The sequence below is a fragment of the Thalassophryne amazonica genome, chromosome 5 (assembly GCF_902500255.1).
Source record: "Thalassophryne amazonica chromosome 5, fThaAma1.1, whole genome shotgun sequence".
In the NCBI taxonomy this organism is placed as follows: Eukaryota; Metazoa; Chordata; class Actinopteri; order Batrachoidiformes; family Batrachoididae; genus Thalassophryne; species Thalassophryne amazonica.
Window position 1 is genome coordinate 89,203,848 of NC_047107.1, and position 16,731 is coordinate 89,220,578.

At 41.1% G+C, this 16,731-nt stretch overlaps 1 protein-coding gene across 1 annotated transcript in view; it reads left to right on the plus strand.

Annotated features, from left to right (window-relative positions):
• Positions 1-1,584: 1,584 nt before the first annotated feature.
• Positions 1,585-16,731, plus strand: part of LOC117510920 (histone H2A.V) — a 36,476-nt gene continuing 21,329 nt past the window's right edge. Inside the window, exon 1 of the mRNA XM_034170822.1 lies at positions 1,585-1,674. Within this exon, the coding sequence (XP_034026713.1) occupies positions 1,597-1,674 (78 nt within the window). The 5' untranslated portion in view covers positions 1,585-1,596. The remainder of the gene's footprint in view (positions 1,675-16,731) is intronic.

The following is a 16,731-nucleotide window of genomic DNA, read 5'->3' on the forward strand; positions in this document are numbered from 1 at the left end:
TCGTGGGATTTGACCACATCTTGGGACAGCCTGCAGAAAAACGGGAGAGACTAATCCTCAGGCGGAATGTGTGGGAGTTTCATCACAAACCATTCTGTAAACTTAAAAGCATACTCGCCGCCACCTAGAGGACGTGTCGGTTCATGACCTGCCAGTTTATGACGTGCCGGTTTAAAAAGGTCTCCGCTGAAACCTCCATCCTCCAAATGGTTTTGGCTGACACTCCCACACTCTGCCCGTGGATTAGTCTCATCCCACAAACAGCATCACTTCTAACAAAAAAAGGAAAAATGTGTGTACTGTTTTGTTTTTGGCTACAATCACCGAAGCAGTCACAAAAAGTGCAGTTTTTTTCAGTTCCCAGTGGAGACAAGGCAAATGGGAGACATTGTGTCAGTACATTTTAGCCTACAAACCTAGCCAGAGTAACTGTGCTCTCTTGCCTGCACAACCGCCTCGACACGTTTGAGCTCTGGGTCATAAACAAACCGCAACACATGTCCACTTTCCCACCGCATCTTCACTTTTTCTTTGCATTTTCACATTGTTTGCTGTGTAATTTGCCCAAAAACTCAGAGAAAGTGCCATGTTTCTGCTGGGGACAGACGTGGGCTGTGCCCGGATGTAGAAAAATCGTGTCATATGCGTCATATTTTACCCTTTTAGTGCCCGCCCAAACGAGCTGCGCTGCCCAGTTCATATAATACATCAATTTTTGTAATAGGTTGGTGATAACTTCCTAACCTCACATCCTAATTTGGAAGAAAAATGTAAGTTAACAAATTCCATTTATTCTTCCAAGCTTTCTGGATGGAGTGATGCAGGCTGGTTTGCTGTTGTAAGCTGTCCACTCAAAGCCAGCCTGCTCAGAGTGGACAGCATACAGCGGTGAACCATGTGTACTGTATTTTTTCAATTTCAATTTATTTTCATTTATATAGCACCAAATCACAACAGAGTTGCCTCAAAGCGCTTCACACAGGTAAGGTCTAACCTTACCAACCCCCAGAGCAACAGTGGTAAGGAAAAACTCCCTCTGAGGAAGAAACCTCAAGCAGACCAGACTCAAAGGGGTGACCCTCTGCTTGGGCCATGTTACAGACATAAATTACAGAACAATTCATGGACAAATATACAAGCAATGCTATTGGCGCACAGGACAGGAGGATCGCCAACACGAATACAACTCCCATCTCTGGATGGAGCTGCACCTTAAACAGAGAGAAAAAACAGAATCAGGCATCAGAAAGACAAGAAATACTGTATAATTTACCAGCATTAAACAACAAGAAAAACAGAGAAATACTAAGGTGATCACTGGCCACTAACCCTAAAATTCACTGAAAGACCCCAGAATTTAGGTAAAGTTGAGGCCGCAGCCCACTACTGTATGTGGTTCCACTCATAGTCGCTGACTTGAGACATGTGTTTCTTAAGTGTTCTGTCCGGAGTGCACCCCGCTCTCGCCCAGTGAATGGGTTAGGCTTACCCCCCGTAACCCTTCGATACTGCAGTGCAAACTTGCTTCATTGTATTTGCCATGATCATTGTCTTTTCATTAATTTGTTTGTTTGTTTGCAGGAAAACTCCTTAACAATGATGGCCCAGAAAATGCAAATAAGACAAGTGAAGAATCTAAGCCATTTTGGAATCACATCACATGAGGATCAAAAGGTAAATCCAGGAATGTGTTTTTGTTTGTTTGTTTTGCTTTCTGTATTGTGAGACAGGGCATTTTTGACATTTTAATGAACTGCTCATGAAATATTACATGGATCTTTATTAAAAAAAAATCATGTACATACATACAGTGGGGTAAAAAAGTATTTAGTCAGCCCTGATTGTGCAAGTTCTCCTACTTAGAAAGATGAGAGAGGTCTGTAATTTTAATCATTGGTACACTTCAACTGTGAGAGACAAAATGAGAAAACAAATTCCAAGAAATCACATTGTAGGATTTTAAAGAATTTATTTGTAAATTATGGTCGAAAATAAGTATTTGGTCACCCACAAACAAGCAAGATTTCTGGCTCTCACAGACCTGTAACTTCTTTAAGAAGTTTGTCTGTCCTCCACCTATTACCTGTATTAATGGCACCTGTTTGAACTTGTTATTTGTATAAAAGACACCTATCCACAGCCTCAAACAGTCAGATTCCAAACTCAACCATGGCCAAGACAAAAGGGCTGTCGAAGGAAGAAAATTGTAGACCTGCACCAGGCTGGGAAGAGTGAATCTACAATAGTCAAGCAGGTTGATGTGAATAAATCAACTGTGGGAGCAGTTGTAAGAAAATGGAAGACATACAAGACCATTGATAATCTTCCTTGATCTGGGGCTCCACACAAGATGTCATCCCGTGGGGTCAAAATGATCATGAAAACGGTGAGCAAAAATCCCAGAACTACACGGAGGGACCTGATGAATGACCTGCAGAGAGCTGGAACCAAAGTAACAAAGGCTACACACTATGCAGAGAGGGACTCAAATCCTGCAGTGCCAGTGTATCCCCCAGCTTAAGCCAGTACATGTCCAGGCCCATCTGAAGTTTGCCAGAGAGCATGTGGATGATCCAGAAGAGGATTGGGAGAATATCATGTGGTCAGATGAAACCAAAATAGAACTTTTTGGCAAAAACTCAACTCATTCTGTTTGGAGGAAGAAGAATGCTGAGTTGCATTCCAAGAACACCATACCTACTATGAAGCATGGGGGTGGAAACATCATGCTTTGGGGCTGTTTTTCTGCGAAGGGGACAGGACGACTGATCCTTGTTAAGGGAAGAATGAACGTGGCCATGTATCGTGAGATTTTAAGCCAAAACCTCCTCCCATCAGTGAGAGCATTGAAGATGGAACGTGGCTGGGTTTTCCAGCATGACAATGATCCCAAACACAGCGCTCAGGCAACGAAGGAGTGGCTCAGTAAAAAGCATTCCAAGGTCCTGGAGTGGCCTAGCCAGTCTCCAGACGTCAACCCCATATAGTGCAGTGGATAACTGAAAAAAATGCTTCAAATGGTGATGCAAGCACCAAATTTGGCACACATACTCCTTAGACATTACTCTTTTAAAAATGCCGGGTACCCACGTGAACTTTCAATAGGTGGCCAAGAAGGGGTCAATTGAAGTATTACACAGGGGTCAAAATTTAAAAATGCTCCAATCATATTGAAAGGTATTCCATATTATTTGTCTGATCATAAAGATTCCAAAAAGGTAGAGTTTGGACTATCTGTGAATGAATGGTCTGGAGTTATGGGGTAAAAACAGCAAGAACACTGAGAAAGGTCAATTTCAGTTTGTACAGGGGTCAAAAGTTAAAGTTGCTCCAATTTTGGTAAAAAGTGGTGCAAATTACTGGTTGAGCTAATAGGATTAATAAATGGAATAGTTTTGACTGTGTTTTGACTCTGCATTTAATCATTAGTGATTGATCTCTGCTCTCTTCCACAGCATGTCTTTTTCCTGATTCTCTCCCCTCAGCCCCAACCAGTCCCAGCAGAAGACTGCCCCTCCCTGAGCCTGGTTCTGCTGGAGGTTTCGTCCTGTTAAAAGGGAGTTTTTCCTTCCCACTGTCGCCAAGTGCTTGCTCATAGGGGGTCGTTTTGACCGTAGGGGTTTTTCTGTGATTATTGTATGGCTTTTGCCTTGCAATAAAGCGCCTTGGGGCAAATGTTGTGATTTGGCGCTATATAAATAAAATTGATTTGATTTGATTTGTTGCGTGCTTGGTTTGCAAAGTAAAGGTTAAACAATATCAGCATCCATTGGATTCTATGACATGTGACACATCCTGTTAATTCTAGAATAGAATTTAAAATTCTTCTTCTTACTTATAAGGTTTTGAATAATCAGGTCCCGTTATCTTAGGGACCTCATAGTACCATATCACCCCAATAGAGCGCTTCGCTCTCAGACTGCAGGCTTACTTGTAGTTCCTAGGGTTTGTAAGAGTAGAATGGGAGGCAGAGCCTTCAGCTTTCAGGCTCCTCTCCTGTGGAACCAGCTCCCAATTCAGATCAGGGAGACAGACACCCTCTCTACTTTTAAGATTAGGCTTAAAACTTTCCTTTTTGATAAAGCTTATAGTTAGGGCTGGATCAGGTGACCCTGAACCATCCCTTAGTTATGCTATAGACTTAGACTGCTGGGGGGTTCCCATGATGCACTGAGTGTTTCTTTCTCTTTTGCTCTGTATGCACCACTGTGCATTTAATCATTAGTGATTGATCTCTGTCTCTTCCACAGCATGTCTTTTTCCTGATTCTCTCCCTCAGCCCCAACCAGTCCCAGCAGAAGACTGCCCCTCCCTGAGCCTGGTTCTGCTGGAGCTTTCTTCCTGTTAAAAGGGAGTTTTTCCTTCCCACTGTCGCCAAGTGCTTGCTCACAGGGGGTCGTTTTGACCGTTTGGGTTTTTGCGTAATTATTGTATGGCCTTGCCTTACAATATAAAGCGCCTTGGGGCAACTGTTTGTTGTGATTTGGCGCTATATAAATAAAATTGATTGATTGATTGATATGCTACCCTGTAACATGATAACTAAGCATGATACATGATGCAAACTATTCCTTTTTAAAATTGTATTCACCCAACTATTAATTTGCATCACTTCATTAAAAAAATCTCCTTTAACAGTGGAATATCCGATAAAATGCTGAAACCGACTTCTTCTGAAACTTCTCTGTCCTCTCACGATGTCCTGGATCATAGAGTCTGAAATGTGGAGGTTTTCAGCTTGAAACAGGCTGACAACGGTGCCTGGGACCGCTGCGTGACATCTTGCTCCGTGGGAAGTCCTTAAAGCGACAGTATCACCTCAAAATCTCTCATCAGCCGTTAAAATTTTCACCGAAAACCAGCTGAATTTTTCGAACCGTGTCCACTTCGATGTGCCTCACAGGTTTAGAAAAAATTTTGATCAAACAAAGCGCCAGTCTTCAGCAACTTCTCAGACAAAGGAATTCCGACGAGGGGCTGGACGACTCCTCCCACAAGGAGTGCTCACAGGTGAATGACGTCACCGACAGGCGTGGAAAAACTCACGCATGCGCACGAGGGTTCAAGCATGTCTGACGTAAAAACATATGAATGAAATCCATATAGTTTTTGAAAAAATAAAAAGGACCTATACTTTATTGACAGACCTCGTATTTGTTGTTGTACATGGGAAACAAGGTACCAGTAGATTCAGTAGATTCTCACAAATCCAACAAGACCAAGCATCATGATGCCCACTCATAAGGCTATGAAATTGGGCAATTAGTAAAAACAAAAAAGTAGAAAAGGGGGTGTCACAATAATGTAGTGTGGCATTCAGTCAGTGAGTTTGTAAGTTTTGTGGAACAAACAGGTGTGAATCGGTGTCCCCTATTTAGGATGAAGCCCGCACCTGTTGAACTGCTTTTCTCTTTGAAAGCCTGAGGAAATGGACATTCAAGACATTGTTCAGAAAGAACAGCGTAGTTTGATTAAAAGTTGATTGGAGAGGGGAAACTTTACGCAGGTGCAAAAAATTAGGCTGTTTATCTACAATGATCTCCAAGCTTTAAAATGGACAAAAAAAAAAAAAAACAGACGCGTGGAAGAAAACGGAAAACAACCATCAATGCATAGAACATAACCAGAATGGCAAAGGCTCACCATTGATCAGCTCCAGGATGATCAAAGACAGTCTGGAGTTACCTGTAAGTGCTGTGACAGTTAAAGACGCCTGTGTGAAGCTAATTTATTTGCAAGAATCCCCCGCATTTGTGAGAATCTACTGGTACCTTGTTTCCCATGTAACAATAAGAAATATACTCAAAACCTGGATTAATCTTTTTAGTCACATGCACTACTATTATTCTGAACACTACTGTAGGCAGTTATCTGAGGACTCCTGTATTTTACAACCGGCGCCCTATTTTAGATGTCCAAACCAAATCGTCCAGTATTGAATTACAATGTGAAACAGGCTATGGAGAAAAGGTTATGGGCTGCATGTGGGGCCGGAGGAGCGGACTGAGGCTGGGGTCAGTGCATCAAGAGCCACTGCATCAGACGGTCCAGGAAATGTGCAATGTGTCACGTTCCCCAAATCAAGCCACTCCTGAACCAAGACAATGTCAGAAGCATCTTGCCTGAGCCAAGAGAAAAGAACTGGACCGTGCTCTGTGGTCCAAAGTCATAAATTCAGTTTAGTTGAATCAGGCCCCAGAATTTGGAAGAAGAGTAGAGAGGAACAGAATCCAAAATGGCATAAAGTCCAGTGTGAAGTTCCCACAGTCAGTGAGGATTTGAGGCATCTGCTGGTGTTTGTCCACTGTTTTAATCAGTCCTCTCTCTCTCTCTCTCCTCTCTCTCTCATCTCTCTCTCTCTCTCTCTCATCTATTATCTATATATATTATAATATAAAGTAGAAAAGGGGGTGTTCGCAATATAGTAGCATCTGCTGTTGAAGCTACAAACTCAAAACTATTATGTTCAAACTGCCTTTTTTTAGCAATCCTGTGAATCACTAACTAGTATTTAGTTGTATAACCACAGTTTTTCATGATTTCTTCACATCTGCGAGGCATTAATTTTGTTGGTTTGGAACCAAGATTTTGCTCATTTACTAGTGTGCTTGGGGTCATTGTCTTGTGAAACACCCATTTCAAGGGCATGTCCTCTTCAGCATAAGGCAACATGACCTCTTCAGTATTTTGACAGATCCAAACGGATCCATGATACCTGGTATGTGATATATAGGCCCAACACCATAGTAGGAGAAACATGCCCATATCATGATGCTTGCACCACCATGCTTCACTGTCTTCACTGTGAACTGTGGCTTGAATTCAGAGTTTGGGGGTCGTCTCACAAACTGCGGCCCTTGGACCCAAAAAGAACAATTTACTCTCATCAGTCCACAAAATATTCCTCCATTTCTCTTGAGGCCAGTTGATCATAGCCGGCGCCTCAGATGTTAGAGTTATCAAAAAAATAAAAAAGAAAGAAAAAGAAATACTGGAAAATATAGCAAATATTAGTTATTCACTAATATCACGTATTTAACAAATAAACCAAATTAATTAACTAAAGTAATTAATTTTAAAACAAACGGCTATGGCGTGTGTCTGTGTTCAAGGGATTTGATAGGTTGAGGATTGCGCTTGTCAGTGCAGCAGAGGACGGTGCGTTTCCAACGCGTCGTGACGTCAGACGCGTCCCTTCGGAAGCGGCAAGGGGAGATTGCTACGTCACACTCTGGCTGTTTCCACAACCTGAATAAAGTTCAGTGATCACCATATTGAATTTGCGTTGCCTGAACCACAAAAAAACCTTTAAAAAACAGCAGTAGAACGATTCTCCCATCACCCTGCTGGGAGAAGCTTTTTTCAGTTACTTTTCGGAGAGACACCGACCGAGGGAGGACTGACGTCTTGGTGGGATATCGATCGAACCGCGACAGCGGCCGACCCGCACAGAGAAGCCGGCCTTCAGGCATCATCACTGGGCAGAGCGATCCAGGCCACGGGGGGTGATGGAGCAAACCCACTCAGTCCGAAATCTCCCACTTTTTGGATATATGCGAAGTCCCAGTTTGCCCAACGGAGTTTAGTTCTGCAGCTTTACTGAGGTGAGAATAATGTAAAAATAAAACGTGACGTTTACTGAACTGTGAAGGTTTAATGATCAGCTAACGTTAGCGTAGCCTTTTAGCACAGTTGATCTGAGTGAACACTTTTAATTTGTAAATGGTTCAGTCTTTTTTATTTTTACCAAATAAAGCTACAGCTTTTTTCAGACACCACAAAAGCTCAGCTTTAAATAACTTATTTTTTCGGGCGTTTTTTCCATCGTTTTTTTTTTTTTTTTTTGCCGTTTTCCACTTTTTTTTAAATGTATAAACTGTTTAGTGTTTCTTTATACTTAAATAAATATTTTTATTGTCCCAGTTAGGAACATTTGCTGTCCAGACAACCAAACTTCCATTGATGAGCTGAACACCACAAAGTCCAGTCAAAAGAAAACATCTCTGCTTTTCAGCAACACCACCAGTTCAAAGCTGCATAAGAGACCTTCATCTGGTCCCGAGAATCCAGCAGAACACCTGCTTCTAAATAAAAGGCTCTTTCAACAGCAACTATTTATTATTTTTAAAAAAGCTGTTTCATTTTATATTTTAACAATAAATGAAAGGATCATTAAAAATGTCCACGAATCAAAGTCAAAAGACATTTGCACAGGTAGAAGCTCTCCACTTATTGTGTTCAAATTCATATTTTAGAAATGACTCTGTCCTGATAACATTAAAGGCAATTATGTTGTGTGGGCCGCCAGAAGAGGAGGTACTGCTGGCCCACCACCAGAGGGCGCCCTGCCTGAAGTGCGGGCTTCAGGCACGAGAGGGCGCAGCCGCCTCACAGGAGCAGCCAGGGTGACAGCTGTCACGCATCACCTGCAACAGCTGTTACCCATCATCTGATCAGCAAGGGAATATCAGCAGGACGACGCCTCCACCTCTTTGCCGAGATATCGTTCTACCTGGAAGGTAACGTGCTCAGCTGACTGGTTAACAGTGATCTTTTGTGACTTTTGTGAGTTGTTTAGCTGACTCCTTTTCCAACGAGTGGTGGAGGTAGTTTTCCTGCCGTGCGGATTCCTGGGTGCAGACGCACCCTCATTTAATTGTTCTTTTGTTCCTCGCCAGCAGTACCAGGTCCGACACGCGGAGGCAGTGGCCACCTGGGAGTTCGGGACTTGGCGGCTCCAGTATTCCCGGGGTCTGGTGGCGGAGGAAATCGTGTGGTTCCGGTTCTGCTTTGGACAGACGTCTCCTATCTTCGAGCCTGCCCACACGACACCTTTTGTGATTTGGCTTTTGTCTATTGTTGTAATCTGATTGTAGTTGTTGTGCCCATTCACAACAGTAAAGTGTTGTTATTTGACCTCATCCATTGTCCGTTCATTTGCGCCCCCTGTTGTGGGTCCGTGTACCTACACTTTCCCAACAAATTTTGACGAAATTACAAGATTAAATGACTAAAAAAATTCATCATGAGGTTTATGTCACAGAAATCCTACTTTACAATCACACTGCAGTCATTGTTAAATTATTTCCTTTTGCATTTATAATAAACATTTGTATTTATTTAGTGTTTGTTTTTCTGGTTGAAATGAGATATAAATAATCTACCAGACTTAAAAAAAATATGCAAGTTTCCATGTTATTTGTCTAAAAATAATGTCTGAGGTTCCTTATGTTAAACAAGAAATTATCTAATATGAAATAGGTGGTTTTAATTTACAGATAAAATCAATCAATCATTTTTTTTTTATATAGCGCCAAATCACAACAAACAGTTGCCCCAAGGCACTTTATATTGTAAGGCAAGGCCATACAATAATTATGTAAAACCCCAACGGTCAAAACGACCCCCTGTGAGCAAGCACTTGGCTACAGTGGGAAGGAAAAAACTCCCTTTTAACAGGAAGAAACCTCCAGCAGAACCAGGCTCAGGGAGGGGCAGTCTTCTGCTGGGACTGGTTGGGGCTGAGGGAGAGAACCAGGAAAAAGACATGCTGTGGAGGGGAGCAGAGATCGATCACTAATGATTAAATGCAGAGTGGTGCATACAGAGCAAAAAGAGAAAGAAACAGTGCATCATGGGAACCCCCCAGCAGTCTACGTCTATAGCAGCATAACTAAGGGATGGTTCAGGGTCACCTGATCCAGCCCTAACTATAAGCTTTAGCAAAAAGGAAAGTTTTAAGCCTAATCTTAAAAGTAGAGAGGGTGTCTGTCTCCCTGATCTGAATTGGGAGCTGGTTCCACAGGAGAGGAGCCTGAAAGCTGAAGGCTCTGCCTCCCATTCTACTCCTACAAACCCTAGGAACTACAAGTAAGCCTGCAGTCTGAGAGCGAAGCGCTCTATTGGGGTGATATGGTACTACGAGGTCCCTAAGATAAGATGGGACCTGATTATTCAAAAACTTATAAGTAAGAAGAAGAATTTTAAATTCTATTCTAGAATTAATAGGAAGCCAATGAAGAGAGGCCAATATGGGTGAGATATGCTCTCTCCTTCTAGTCCCCGTTAGTACTCTAGCTGCAGCATTTTGAATTAACTGAAGGCTTTTTAGGGAACTTTTAGGACAACCTGATAATAATGAATTACAATAGTCCAGCCTAGAGAAAATAAATGCATATTTCTAATTTTAGAGATATTGCGTAAATGCAAAAAAGCAGTCCTACATATTTGTTTAATATGCGCTTTGAATGACATATCCTGATCAAAAATGACTCCAAGATTTCTCACAGTATTACTAGAGGTCAGGGTAATGCCATCCAGAGTAAGGATCTGGTTAGACACCATGTTTTTAAGATTTGTGGGGCCAAGTACAATAACTTCAGTTTTATCTGAGTTTAAAAGCAGGAAATTAGAGGTCATCCATGTCTTTATGTCTGTAAGACAATCCTGCAGTTTAGCTAATTGGTGTGTGTCCTCTGGCTTCATGGATAGATAAAGCTGGGTATCATCTGCGTAACAATGAAAATTTAAGCAATACCGTCTAATAATAGTGCCTAAGGGAAGCATGTATAAAGTGAATAAAATTGGTCCTAGCACAGAACCTTGTGGAACTCCATAATTAACTTTAGTCTGTGAAGAAGATTCCCCATTTACATGAACAAATTGTAATCTATTAGACAAATATGATTCAAACCACCGCAGCGCAGTGCCTTTAATACCTATGGCATGTTCTAATCTCTGTAATAAAATTTTATGGTCAACAGTATCAAAAGCAGCACTGAGGTCCAACAGAACAAGCACAGAGATGAGTCCACTGTCCGAGGCCATAAGAAGATCATTTGTAACCTTCACTAATGCTGTTTCTGTACTATGATGAATTCTAAAACCTGACTGAAACTCTTCAAATAGACCATTCCTCTGCAGATGATCAGTTAGCTGTTTTACAACTACCCTTTCAAGAATTTTTGAGAGAAAAGGAAGGTTGGAGATTGGCCTATAATTAGCTAAGATAGCTGGGTCAAGTGATGGCTTTTTAAGTAATGGTTTAATTACTGCCACCTTAAAAGCCTGTGGTACATAGCCAACTAACAAAGATAGATTGATCATATTTAAGATCGAAGCATTAAATAATGGTAGGGCTTCCTTGAGCAGCCTGGTAGGAATGGGGTCTAATAAACATGTTGATGGTTTGGATGAAGTAACTAATGAAAATAACTCAGACAGAACAATCGGAGAGAAAGAGTCTAACCAAATACCGGCATCACTGAAAGCAGCCAAAGATAACGATACGTCTTTGGGATGGTTATGAGTAATTTTTTTCTCTAATAGTTAAAATTTTGTTAGCAAAGAAAGTCATGAAGTCATTACTAGTTAAAGTTAATGGAATACTCAGCTCAATAGAGCTCTGACTCTTTGTCAGCCTGGCTACAGTGCTGAAAAGAAACCTGGGGTTGTTCTTATTTTCTTCAATTAGTGATGAGTAGAAAGATGTCCTAGCTTTACGGAGGGCTTTTTTATAGAGCAACAGACTCTTTTTCCAGGCTAAGTGAAGATCTTCTAAATTAGTGAGACGCCATTTCCTCTCCAACTTACGGGTTATCTGCTTTAAGCTACGAGTTTATGAGTTATACCACTGAGTCAGGCACTTCTGATTTAAAGCTCTCTTTTTCAGAGGAGCTACAGCATCCAAAGTTGTCTTCAATGAGGATGTAAAACTATTGACGAGATACTCTATCTCACTTACAGAGTTTAGGTAGCTACTCTGCACTGTGTTGGTATATGGCATTAGAGAACATAAAGAAGGAATCATATCCTTAAACCTAGTTACAGCGCTTTCTGAAAGACTTCTAGTGTAATGAAACTTATTCCCCACTGCTGGGTAGTCCATCAGAGTAAATGTAAATGTTATTAAGAAATGATCAGACAGAAGGGAGTTTTCAGGGAATACTGTTAAGTCTTCTATTTCCATACCATAAGTCAGAACAAGATCTAAGATATGATTAAAGTGGTGGGTGGACTCATTTACATTTTGAGCAAAGCCAATAGAGTCTAATAATAGATTAAATGCAGTGTTGAGGCTGTCATTCTCAGCATCTGTGTGGATGTTAAAATCGCCCACTATAATTAATCTTATCTGAGCTAAGCACTAAGTCAGACAAAAGGTCTGAAAATTCACAGAGAAACTCACAGTAACGACCAGGTGGACGATAGATAACAACAAATAAAACTGGTTTTTGGGACTTCCATTTGGATGGACAAGACTAAGAGTCAAGCTTTCAAATGAATTAAAGCTCTGTCTGGGTTTTTGATTAATTAATAAGCTGGAATGGAAGATTCCTGCTAATCCTCCGCCCCGGCCCGTGCTACGAGCATTCTGACAGTTAGTGTGACTCGGGGGTGTTGACTCATTTAAACTAACATATTCATCCTGCTGTAACCAGGTTTCTGTAAGGCAGAATAAATCAATATGTTGATCAATTATTATATCATTTACTAACAGGGACTTAGAAGAGAGAGACCTAATGTTTAATAGACCACATTTAACTGTTTTAGTCTGTGGTGCAGTTGAAGGTGCTATATTATTTTTTCTTTTTGAATTTTTATGCTTAAATAGATTTTTGCTGGTTATTGGTGGTCTGGGAGCAGACACCGTCTCTACGGGGATGGGGTAATGAGGGGATGGCAGGGGGAGAGAAGCTGCAGAGAGGTGTGTAAGACTACAACTCTGCTTCCTGGTCCCAACCCTGGATAGTCACGGTTTGGAGGATTTAAGAAAATTGGCCAGATTTCTAGAAATGAGAGCTGCTCCATCCAAAGTGGGATGGATGCCGTCTCTCCTAACAAGACCAGGTTTTCCCCAGAAGCTTTGCCAATTATCTATGAAGCCCACCTCATAAAAGGTTTCTAAAGAACCATTTATTGATTTATTTAGCTATTTTAATTACAAGTGTTCTAAACTTTTTTTAACAGTAATCAGAAATTTTGAGGTAACAAACAACATCAAAAAAACATTTCCAATGATTTTTTTTCAGAAAACTGCTCTCTAAATGAGCAGTCCTGTGACACGTTAATGTTTTGTACAGATCAGTGGTTTCTGCACCAATCGGATTGGTCCAATCCATTTTGTACAGATCAGTGGTTTTTGCCACGAGTCTTCCGTGTTTTGGTCCGAGCGTCGTTCCTATTGCACAACACGAAGGTACAGCTCAGAGTGTCGAAAGTTGGCGCACCTCATCTCGACAGAACACCGGCTCTGTGTGGTATGCAGGAGATCACTTGACCGAGGGTCTATACGTTCAAATAATAAAAAAAATACTGTCATCACTCTTCACTCTTAGTCTCTTACAACGGTGTAGCCTAAATACACGAGCTTTCCAGGAGCGCACCCAATTCATTACGCACGCTCAGAGGCACGTCTCCTCCGGTGCGCACTTTTTTTGGGGGGGGGGGCGACCCCGACCCCTCCCCCTTTGATAAACTCATCGCCCCCTTAATATTTTTTTTCTGGCGCCGGGCCTGCAGTTAATGTGTTCTTTGGCAAATTGTAACCTCTTCTGCACGTCTTTTATTTAACAGAGGGACTTTGCGGGGGATTCTTGCAAATAAATTAGCTTCACACAGGCGTCTTCTAACTGTCACAGCACTTACAGGTAACTCCAGACTGTCTTTGATCATCCTGGAGCTGATCATTGGGTGAGCCTTTGCCATTCTGGTTATTGTTCTATCCATTTTGATGGTTGTTTTCTGTTTTCTTCCACGCGTCTCTGTTTTTTTTTTTTGTTTTTTTTTTTCCATTTTAAAGCATTGGAGATCATTGTAGATGAACAGCCTATAATTTATTGCACCTGCGTATAAGTTTTCCCCTCTCCAATCAACTTTTTAATCAAACTACGCTGTTCTTCTGAACAATGTCTTGAACATCCCATTTTCCTCAGGCTTTCAAAGAGAAAAGCATGTTCAACAGGTGCTGGCTTCATCCTTAAATAGGGGACACCTGATTCACACCTGTTTGTTCCACAAAATTGGCAAACTCATTGACTGAATGCCACACTACTATTATTGTGAACACCCCCTTTTCTACTTCTTTTTTTTTTACTAATAGCCCAATTTCATAGCCTTAAGAGTGTGCATATCATGAATGCTTGGTCTTGTTGGATTTGTGAGAATCTACTGAATCTACTGGTACCTTGTTTCCCATGTAACAATAAGAAATATACTCAAAACCTGGATTAATCTTTTTAGTCACATAGCACTACTATTATTCTGAACACTACTGTATATAATCTGTCCTAAAATACATCATGAACAGAAAAAAAAACCCAGTGGTGTACAAATCACACAGGTCTATAAGTCCCATTTATTTTTGTACTGTGACACTATTGCTTCATGCCGCATGAGGCAAAGTGAATTTAATTGGTGCATTATTTATGCTTCTCATGCAAACACTGCATGAGAAGCAGAAGCTAACAGGCTAATTAATGTTATTGGAAAACTCTGTTATTTATTTGTAATGCAAACAGAAATAAGAAAAGTTAGTCTGTGGGTGAAGCAGATTTTCGGTACTACATAAGATGGCAAAATAACACATTTCTCCCTCAGCATACCATGGCCAACACAAGAATGCAAGGTGGCCAGCGCAGAGTGGCAGCTATGGCCAGGTAGGAGTCAATGAAAAATTGTCTGATCATAAAGATTCCAAAAATGTATAGTTTGGCCTATCCGTAACTGAAAGTTATGAAGTTATGGGGTAAAAACAGCAAAGATGGTAACAAAGGGTTGATTTCAGTTTGTACATGGGTCAAAAGCTAAAGTTGCCCTAATTTTAATAAAATGTGATGCAAATTATTGGAATGGCTAATGTGATTAATAAATGGAATGGTTTTGACCTTGCTGACACCCTCTCTACTTTTAAGATTAGGCTTAAAACTTTCCTTTTTGCTAAAGCTTATAGTTAGAGCTGGATCATGTGACCCTGAACCATCCCTTAGTTATGATGCTATAGACTTAGACTGCTGGGGGGTTCCCATGATGCACTGAGTGTTTCTTTCTCTTTTTGCTCTGTATGCACCACTCTGCATTTAATCATTAGTGATTGATCTCTGCTCCCCTCCACAGCATGTCTTTTTCCTGATTCTCTCCCTCAGCCCCAACCAGTCCCAGCAGAAGACTGCCCCTCCCTGAGCCTGGTTCTGCTGGAGGTTTCTTCCTGTTGAGTTTTTTCTTCCCACTGTCGCCAAGTGCTTGCTCACAGGGGGTTGTTTTGACCATTGGGGTTTTTCTGTAATTATTGTATGGCTTTTGCCTTACAATATAAAGCGCCTTGGGGCAACTGTTTGTTGTGATTTGGCGCTGTATAAATAAAATTGATTTGATTTGAATGTTTGATCTCAAAAGGTAAAAATATTGATGTCCATTGGATTCTATGACACACTGTAACTTGATAACTAATAACAGATGGTGCAGACTTTTTAAAACCCCACTGACTCAAACAATAAGTTGCATCACTTTTTTTTTTTACCAGAATTGGCATAAATAATGTGGTATATACAATATATATATATATATTCAATATGATTGGAGCATTTTTAAGTTTTGACCCACGTGATTGACCTCTGCCTGGCTACAGTTTCCACCCTGGAATGGCTACCATACAGTATATATTGCTGTCAGCCATGGTACACTGAGACTGGACTGTAAGTGTTGTTTGCCATCTTCTGTGGTACCGATTAGGTCAAAAAACTGTCTAAAATGCAAACAGTGCTCTTATTGTGTATATGCACAGCATCTAGTGGTGGAATAGAAAAACTGCAAGTAGAAAACAGTTTGCAGCCTCATACTTATGTTCTTTATTTCTTCTAATAATTACACAATTAGTAATTATGTCAAGCTAGAAACAGACGTGTGGCCTCATTAGTGTCAAAACCTACAAAAAACACTAGACAGGTGTTTGAAAATGCAGCATGGCTGCTCTTGTGTTTGGCAAACCATTCGCTCTGCAGGAAGCGTGCCTTCAGAGAGCGTGCTGATCTGCTTGGTTCCTGATGCACTGACGGCCACCTGCTCCTCCAGAGTGACCACGGGACTGAGCACCGTTTCTGAATTGAATAAAATAAATCGTCACGTTAATGTTACATTAGGTTTCTTCTAAATATTATGTCATGATTAGTCTGTCATTTAAAATAAACTCTGTAACACATCTAAGTCCCAGAAGGGCAAAGAATTCTGGGACAGCTGTAAATATAAATGTCTTTTTTTTCAGTTAATTGTAAAGTTTTATGCATGTTCTTGAGGTGAGCTTGTTAAACCTATATCCATATATAATTATCATGTCTAACTTGCATAAGAAACAGGTGACACCATGAGTGAGTGATCAGGATGACTGGTTGGGCTCAAAACTACTTATTCAGTACTTTAACATTTCACATAATCCCTCTGGTGATCCCCTGTGCTTCCCAGAATGCACCACGGCACCGGCAGAGTTACGGCGTTACAAAGCCATGTAAACAATGGCTAGCGAGGATGTGGATGGTGTTGATCCAGTGAGTTCATGGGCGATTATGACACGTTCTCCCAAGTTGAGAGGGTTATCTAGAGCAGGTGTAGCACCTGTGATGAACTTCTGCTGTGCCCCGGTGTTGTCTTGTCCATAATTCACATGGTTTGTTTACATTGTGCTCTGAACCGGAACTCTGCTGAAACTGACCTCTCGCGTGACTCACGGACCGCGGGATG